At 35.5% G+C, this 9,449-nt stretch overlaps 1 protein-coding gene across 2 annotated transcripts; it reads right to left on the bottom strand.

Annotated features, from left to right (window-relative positions):
• Positions 1-1,213: 1,213 nt before the first annotated feature.
• Positions 1,214-6,167, bottom strand: LOC107767505 (peroxisomal membrane protein 13-like). Of its 2 annotated transcripts, none has more exons than XM_075240287.1 (5): positions 6,016-6,167; positions 4,023-4,256; positions 2,811-3,142; positions 2,020-2,112; positions 1,214-1,862 (listed from the first exon to the last, which is right to left on the bottom strand). In XM_075240287.1, the coding sequence occupies exons 1-5, from the start codon at positions 6,041-6,043 to the stop codon at positions 1,650-1,652; spliced, it is 900 nt and encodes a 299-aa protein (XP_075096388.1). In that variant the 5' UTR covers positions 6,044-6,167; the 3' UTR covers positions 1,214-1,649.
• Positions 6,168-9,449: the final 3,282 nt, after the last annotated feature.

Genomic DNA, 9,449 nt, shown 5'->3' with positions numbered 1-9,449 from the left:
TGGTTATGCAGATGCAGGATATTTGTCTGATCCACACAAAGGTCGATCTCAGACAGGCTATTTATTTACAAGTGGAGGTACAACCATATCATGGCGTTCGACAAAACAAACTATGGTTGCTACTTCTTCAAATCATGCAGAGATAATAGTCATTCACGAAGCAAGTCGAGAATGTGTTTGGTTAAGATCTATAACTCAACACATTCAGCAAACATGTGGTCTTTCTTCGAAAGAGAATATTCCAACAATATTGTATGAAGACAATGCTGCATGCATAGCTCAATTGAAATGAGGATATATCAAAGGAGATAGAACAAAACACATTTCACCGAAATTCTTTTTCACTCATGATCTTCAGAAGAATGGTGAAATAGATGTACAACAAGTTCGTTCAAGTAATAATTTGGCTGATCTGTTCACTAAGGCATTACCAACCTCAATATTTGAAAAGCTGATATATAAGATTGGAATGCGTCGTCTTCGAGACATTAAGTGATTTCTCATCAGGGGGAGTTAATACGCGTTGTACTCTTTTTCCCTTACAAGGTTTTGTCCCATTGGGTTTTCCCTGCAAGGTTTTTAACGAGGCAACCAAAAGGCATATTTCTAAATATGTGTACTTTTTCCTAATAAGGTTTTAACGAGACACATTATTTATGGACATCCAAAGGGGAGTGTTATGATAAAAATCAAAATATGGTGGATGTCTACTCTTCCTCCATGATCTTTCTCTCAAATGGTTAATGACATATTCAATGACATATTCTTTATGTTCAATGACATATTCCATGACATATTTTCTTCACTTTTCATGCCTATATAAAGGCCTTGTAATAGATAGGAAAATACACCAAAGTGAAAGAAGAAAACACTTCTCCATTCTCTCTATCTCTTCTTGTTTACATTTTACTGCATTGCTTTTATTTTATAACACTTTTGTCCTTTTGCCTTATTGAGCCGAAGGTCTTTCGGAAACAGCCTCTCTACTCCTTCGGGGTAGGAGTAAGGTCTGCGTACACACTACTCTCCCCAGACCCCACTAGTGGGATTTCACCGGGTTGTTGTTGTTGCCGTTCAATGGAAGTATGAAAGAAATTACTATGCATTTTTATCAACAAGTTAAAGGAATCAAGAATGACCTCGTAAGTATGCAAAATACATTTTGAATGCCTTAAATGTGTTTTAAAAAAAAAAAGCAGGTTAAGAGCATGTATAACAAAGTAGATAGCCATCAAGTCATTAAGGACTTTGCAACTGGTGGATTTACAAATCTTGCTCAATGAAACATTTATCACCAATCAACAGAAATCACACATCATATCTATAGAACTATCGGTTCATCCCCAAACTTAGGGAGCAGATTGATATAGCCTACAATCCCACACAATTTGGCAGTCCCCTATGAAATTAGGGGGAGAGAGAGAGAGAGAGAGAGAGAGAGAGAGAGAGAGAGAGAGAGAGAGAGAGAGAGAGAGAGAGAGAGAGAGATTTTCCTCATTTATATGCCAGGCCGATCTCTCACGGTAGATCGGCTTTACATAGGAGTACACCAGCATAGCTCTTATCAATACTGTAACTTTCATACAGATTGCAGCCTGTTGTCATTTGCTTCTGATGGTAGGTGACAACTCGAAGTTAACTACTAAGGATCATTGTGCATTATCCCCCCACACATTGTCCCAGCCAGCACTTGGAGCAGCCTTAGGCCCCTCGATAAAGTTCTGATTGCCATGAGGATGGTGCGGACCAGGAAGCGCACCAGGGCCCGGGGGATGAACTTTGTTAGGCTTTGTTTTAACACCAAGCAATCTCAGCACAAATCTGGCCAACTCTCCATATAACATTCCTGAGCGATCAAACAGCTGCAAAAGGCATTTTAGTGAAATATCATGTCATATATCCAGGGTATTTTCCACAAATTATTAGGACAGTAGAAATACAATTCTAAAGGACAATGAAACGAAGCACTAGTTACTTAAAACTGTTGGGGTGCAAGGGCAGTTGTAAGTGAAGAGATACCTGAAGCATTGCTGACATGAACATGTGAAATGCCTGGGTATTCTGGTCTATCAACATTGCGACGCGGCCAAAGAAAGTTACAACACCTTGCATCTACATTATTACAATCACAGGAAGTCAAACAATTAGTTATCAAGGCCAAAAGACATACATGATGTCTATGAAGTAAAGACTAATACCCTATGTTACTAGTAGTTTCAAGAGCACCAGGTACCAAAGAGCAACCCTCTCCTCACACCAGAACCCAAAATAAAATACGTAAAAGAACTCTTAATTTCATTAAAATCTCCTTGAACTTTTTGATAATTCAAAGGGGCCCTCAAGTTCTTAGTCATAGGTATTGACAAACCTACTAACTGCAGGCAAGAAAATCACAAATGTCAAATAAGAGAGAGTACACAATTTATAAAAGCTTAGCCTGGATCTTATTATCAAAAACATTGAGGAATCTAACTAAAAGTTTCTTTTTGGGATAAAGTGGGGTCTAGCTAAAAGTATCTCATTACAGAAACCCAGGAGTTGCAAGAAGCCACTGAAACTTCACAAGCCTTGTTAAATTTCTATCCTTCCCTATGTGATTCCACCCCTTTATTTTGGAGGCCTTGCTCCGTTACCCATTCACATGCACCTAATTTTAGTCTGTTATCCAATCCAAAAACAAAAATTCAGCAATAAGGCCAATATAGTTTTTACTTGAAGTGCAGGTCAAATGAGAGACTTATGCAAATCAAATTCATTTTAGGGCAAACTTATAGAACAGAAATAGATTATTTGGTACTGTTAGAGCTTACCACGTGCATGAAGGAAACCCAGAAGCCTGGTGGAGAAGATGGAGCACCATAGGGATTATTTGGATCTTGGTCCCCAAAGCCGCCCATGCCCATGCCACCCATGCCACCCATGCCGCCCATGCCCATGCCATAACCCCCCATTGAGCCACCAAACCCACTATTATACATTCCACCACCGTACATGCCACCACCTGCAAGTCCACCATAACCTCCTCTATACATACTGTTTCCATACAAACCACTTCCATATGTGCTTCCATAGCCACCACCATAAGAAGAACCATACATTCCAGTTCCATATCCAGAATTATAATTCATCCCTGTATTATAACCTGCATAAGCAAATAATCAGATCGATACTCTTTATAAAAGGCCTCAGCTCCTCTTACTTCAATTTCAATTACTAACTTCAATTACAAGATCAAAACCTTCAACAATCAGGAAAGTCCTCATCAGTGTAAGGGGAAACGAAAAAGAGTATGTCCATAACAACATTAAGATTTGGCTAGGTAAACACAAAGATGCTATTTATACTTCCAGAGGGTTGCATATGCATAGACATCTTATTGCAAATGAATCAAAGTCAAGTAGGCACTTCATCCCGGAATGAAGGCAATTTAACAGGATGGATGCCAGTTCCATGGAATATTCAATCAGAGGTTAAGGCAATTTAACAGGATCCATGACTAAGATGAGTACCAAAAAAAGGATAAGTGGGGTGGGGCAGTTTGAGTTCAGACTTCGATACCTTATAATGCTTTTTTTAAACAAGGCAATCTTATAATGCATGCAATAGAATTACACAGTAAGTCAAATCAGAATATATAACGGAAGAACTTGCCTAGTTAATGATGGCGTGCGTAATAATAAATCACATATTGCGTTATGATAATGAAAAATCACATGCATGCTTCTAAAGCCGAGATCATAATACACATCACTAATAAACAGTCTTTGATGCAAGGGGGCCAGCATTTGTGATATCAAGAGTGGACCTTAAGGATGTGAAGGACACTACAAAACCATAACACAGCTGTCCTAGCATGAAAGACATCAATAGTGTCTTTGAGGATTAAAAATGACATGTTTGAAATCATAAATTTCTGGATAGTCAACCCTCTTAACTGGAAACACAAAACACACACACAGAAAAGCGAGAGGGAGAATGAACTAATAAACATCTTATAGAATGAACTAATAAACATCTTATACCTCCGCTACCGTAAGTTTGCTGTTGCTCCCAAGGTCGAGGAGGCACAGGCCTTGCAAGTGTGCTATTATTAACAGCTGTATTCCTATTAGCAGTTGAAACAATCTCACCAGGCCTGGCTGTTCCGGATGCCTCTACTACGTCACTCGTGTTACCAGAAGAGGGGGGCTTAAAAGGTGTAGGGCCCGAAGAGGACCCAGCTCGTTCCCAAGGTTTCGGAGGTGGGCTATTACCTGCTGTGGAAAACAAACATTAGCTCAATAATACTCGAAAGTGAAAAGAGGAAAAACGAGTTAGTCGAGAATAGATTGCTTCAGTGGATTCTAATCAAATAAAACAAAAGTACTTACTAGGAATGCCTAAAATTTCTTTAAACCTTGCTCTTATAATAAATAGACAAATCTACTGTGAGAAACCAGTAACATGTTAGATAGCCTTTAAATGTGGCAATCTATTTAAACTGACCAAAATAAATACATAGCAACTACTATTGTAAGAAACTAAGACCAAAGTTTACAAAGATATTAAATTCCGTGTATGCTTTCTCCCTAATTATTAATTCTATAAAGAAGTGTGCTTTAAGATTGCAAAGTATCAACTGCTAGAAGTCGCTATGGCATGTGTAATGAAGTTGCTTTAATTTATTTATACTACTTCTAATGATCAATGATCGAATTGTAGGGTACACAATTATCTCATCACATGCAAAAATATGACCCTGTAAATACATTTTAAATGGCTAATGAATGGCTTTAATGGTATTTCATACCGACATTCCCTCTTTGAAACAACTCAAAATTTTTGCCACGAACCCTGAGATCAGCTCAAATGCAAAAGTGTCCTATCAATTAATCAACTATGAGCCCGTTTGAATGAGCTTGTTTTAAGTGACTTTTAAGCCAAAATAGCTTTTAAGCCATAAGTTAGGAATTCTAACTTTTGGCTTTTGGCTTGTTTTTATCATTTTAGCTTAAAAATAAGTTCTTAAAAGCACTTTTTTACTTTATCCACACACTACAAAATGGCTTAAAAGCACTTAAAACAAGCCAATCCAAACGGGCTCTTGACTTAATCCTAAACTAGTTGTAGTCAGTTATATAATGCCCAATATCTGTTCTGCTCCACTATGATCAATTACATTCCAATGCTCAATAATTTGACCTTTTACACTCCTAGAAGATTGAGATTTCCTACGAGGAAAGTTAGAGGCTTTATCAGAACCACATTATATATACGTACGGTAGACAACACCAACCTTAACACCTAAATCTAAGACACTAGAAAATACAAAATGTGCATAAAAATCAGTGTCAAGTGGGTAAAGGTGTTAGATTGAAAGCAAACCTAAGCCCCAATCTCTTAACTAATTTCCAGTATGCAAGAGCTCCAGCGCAATTCCCATTCAAATGCATCTTGATCGGAACGAAAAAGGACACATGAACTAAGTAAATTCCATACAATCGAAAAACTTGATCCCAAATTAGTCGGTCTCATATCCGCTCTATTCTGGTTTAAATTATTCCAATACCAAATAGTGGTGTGGCTTAGCAGCTAGAATGGACCATAGGAAACCAGAGTTCAAATCAACACCAACAACTACTATACATCAGTCCCAAACAAGTTGGAGTCGGCTATATCAGAGACTCAACAAAGGCAAACATAAATAAATAAATAAAAATCGTAATTCTTTCCACCTGTTCCATACATATGCTGGTAACACATAACAAGTATCCAGTAAATTATCAAGGTGCACACAAGTTAACCCAACCACAAAATTTTAAATAAAAAAACAAAAACTAGGTAATTCTTTCCACCTGTCTAAATTTAGGCTAACAGAATTATCCGATATATGTGCCGGTATCAAATAACAAGTATCCAGTAAATTAATCAAGGTGCACACAAGTTAACCCGAACATAAAATCTAAAAAAGAGAACACTTCAAAAACACAAAATTAAATCCACCAAAAAAATCGCGATACAGAAAAATATATTAACCTGACGGCTGAGGCGGTCCGTTATCCATCAAATGGATAGATCAGAAGAGGAAGAAGAGTCGCCGGAAGACGACCGATGTGACGGAGAGAGAAAGTAGAGAGAGGAAAAATTATTGATAAGGAAAATTTTAAGCTAGAATATAAATATAAATTTGATTTTATCTGTAATCTGTTATTGCGAGGACCAAGAAAATTCGCGTGACGTTTCTTTTTGGTTGTTATGGGATTTTCGAATTGACTATTTTGCCCTTTCAACCAATAATGACGCGGTGCTGTGGTCGGTGTGGGCTAATCTTTTAACAGATTTGGGCCGAAGTCAGTTGGGCTATACTTGGGATTGGAGACGGTCTAAACGGGAGAAATTCAAAAATAGCTAGATTTACAACTGATCGTTCAAAAATAGCGCAGTTTAAAAAGTAATCGAAATTTTGCCACTTTTCATGTAAAGATAAATTTGAGTGAAAACACTGTTCAAAACCCAAAAAATATGCCAGTATATTATACTGGAGTTCCAGCATAAGTATGCTTGAACTCCAGCATATTATACTGGAGTTCCAAGATAAGTATTCTGTAACTCCAGCATAATATGATGGAGTTCCAGCATAAGTACATTAGAACTCTAGCATAATATACTGGAGTTCCAGCAAGTATAATTGTCCAATATAATATACTGGAGTTTGGAGCACTGGTGCTCTAGTCTCTAGTATATTATATTGGAGTCAGCAAAGTATATCGGTCCAGCATAATATGCTGGAGTTCATACACAGGTGCACCGAACTCCAGTATATTATGCTAGACCGGTCTCTGTTATAGAAAAATAGTAGCTATTTTTCATTGACTTCGTAAACGCTGACTATTTTTGAATGACCAACCCGAAACTGACCATACCGTGCTATTTTTACGATCTAAACAAATGATCTTGGTAAATAGCCACGTGTTAGGTCGGCTATTAGAGTTTAATCATATTCTAAATTACAATGGTAAAATAGTCACTGATCCAATTAAATTGATGTGTTTACCCTCAGCTAAATAGAGAAAAATATATGACGGACCATCTTTTGAAAAGTACTTAAATAAATAATATCATTTCTGGTTTATTCCACATATAGCAGATTCATTTACAATACTAGCATATTACAAAGATTATATGCACAATTAATGAGTAACACAAATTACGGGATCAATTTTATCCTTATTTATCTAAATTTAAGTTGATTTATTTAGCATTTAACTCTCTCTCTCTCTCTCTTCTAAACTTTTGTCCCTTAAATTAGCATTCAAATATTCTCTAAATATTTTAAGTACTTTGAATATTTATATGAATGGTATAAATAAAATATGTCATGTATATTGTTTATACATAAATTATACCAAATATAAAAATATACTATTATAATATCATGTATATACCTATTACATGTATATATATTTAATTATCTACTATTTTTACATTACAACACAATCTATATAATGGCCGAAGGATTTACTATATTATGTATATTATAAATATACTAAAAGTACCATTATAATCTATAAACTATTTAATATCATCATTATACTATGTAAAAACTGATGTTGATATATAACTAAAAATAAAACTTATACCAACAAAATAAATCTCATATGTAATTATATATATGACTTCATTAATTGGTGCTGGATTTCAAAACTTTAATAAGTGGAACCCTAGTAAACTATGCAAGAATTTACAAAAAGCAATAGTTTTAAACCTTTATTACACGTACAAAACCTAAACTCCATGACCGATTCCCCCTTTTTGAACTTTTACTAGTGCAAAATTCAAAAAAATTCAGGAACAACCTATGATTTTTGAATTCATATTGTACTTCAACAATTTTTGACCTTTAAATACAAAATTCAGGAAAATTACTGAGTTTTTGAACCTTTACTAGTGCAAAATCCAAGAATAATTCATGGGTTTTAAAGTGGTTAATTTTTAAATACATTATAAATTGTGGATTTATTTTCAAACAACATGCTTAAAAGTGACTAAATGATTTTCTGTTTATTAATTATATTAAGATTACTGTTAATGAATGGATGAAGATGTGCTTGAAGCCTTAGTCTAGACATCTTAGCGGTCAATTAAAAGTAGAAAGTAACTCATTTCATGCGGATTTTGACAAATAATTTGGTTACTCCCTCCGTTTCAATTTACGTGAACCCATTTGACTGGGCACATAGTTTAAGAAAAGAAAGAAGACTTTTGAACTTGTGGTGTAAAATGAGGCACATATATTTTGTGTGGCTATAAATCATTGCATAAAGGTAAATTGTTTCCAAATAAAGAAAAGGGTCATTCTTTTTTGCACGGACCAAAAAGGAAATAGGTTCATATAAATTGAAACGGAGGGAGTATATTTTTTCGAGAAAAGGTATTCAACTGACCACCTTGAGCTAATGTGGCTCCGCCATTGAGTTGATGCAGTAGGAATTTTAATACCATATATAGAAGAAGAAAAGTTTGAGTCTAGACTAGCGTTTTATAAAAACAACAAATATAAGAGATATCAGGAGTTTTAGGACACTTAATTTTTGTACACTTGTCACCCATTCTGGATAAAAACCAAATCATCTCAAATATCCACATATACAGTGGCGGACCCAAGATTTTATGCAGACGGGTTCAATATTAAATGTACATAACTTTAATTGTAAAATACTAATTGTCAAGTGGGTTCAAATAAAATATTTATACAAATTTACACAGCCTTAATCGTAATTTATAGATATACACATTTTTTTTTTGATGAAGCGGGTTCAGTTGAACCCGCTAGCCACCACCTGCATCCGCCACACATATCCAGAATAAGTTCATACTAGAGTTTGTGTCAATCTGTTTCAAATACAGGGACAAGAGATTGAGAAGAAAAAAAAACAGCCCGATACACTAAGCTCCCGTTATGCGCCGAGTCCGGAAAAAGGTCAGACCACAAGGATCTACCTGCATTTCTGGGAAAAGAGTGAAGTCTCCATACTACATAAGACAAATAATTGATAAAAGACGGAGTGAAGAAGGCATAGCCAACAATCAGATTATAAGATGATTCATTTTTTTTATGGTTGATCAAGATAGTTGCACAATGGGAAGACTAGTTACAAAAGAACTCTTACAAGAATGGAGAAATATCAGTAGAATATTAAGCTTTTGACACAGACTTCGGTCATCTCCAAAGAATGATAAAAGTATGACGAGAAACCAGAGTTGCAATGACTAGTTTCCGTAGGATAAAAAAATTTAGCTAAATAGACAGTAACCAAAGAATAGGACTCTAAACATGCATAAATATTTTTCTTATACACTTAATGAGGTAATCAAAGAACAAAAGGCCATTTTGAGAAGCAGAATATTGAGAAATTTCTATTTTATTCGGTAACAAGTCATGCGATTCTTTCGACAAATACTAGAACTGT

Source organism: Nicotiana tabacum, chromosome 3 (genome assembly GCF_000715075.1).
Source record: "Nicotiana tabacum cultivar K326 chromosome 3, ASM71507v2, whole genome shotgun sequence".
Lineage (NCBI taxonomy): Eukaryota > Viridiplantae > Streptophyta > Magnoliopsida > Solanales > Solanaceae > Nicotiana > Nicotiana tabacum.
Note: the sequence above shows the minus strand (reverse complement) of the source record. Positions and strands in the feature narration are given on the sequence as shown.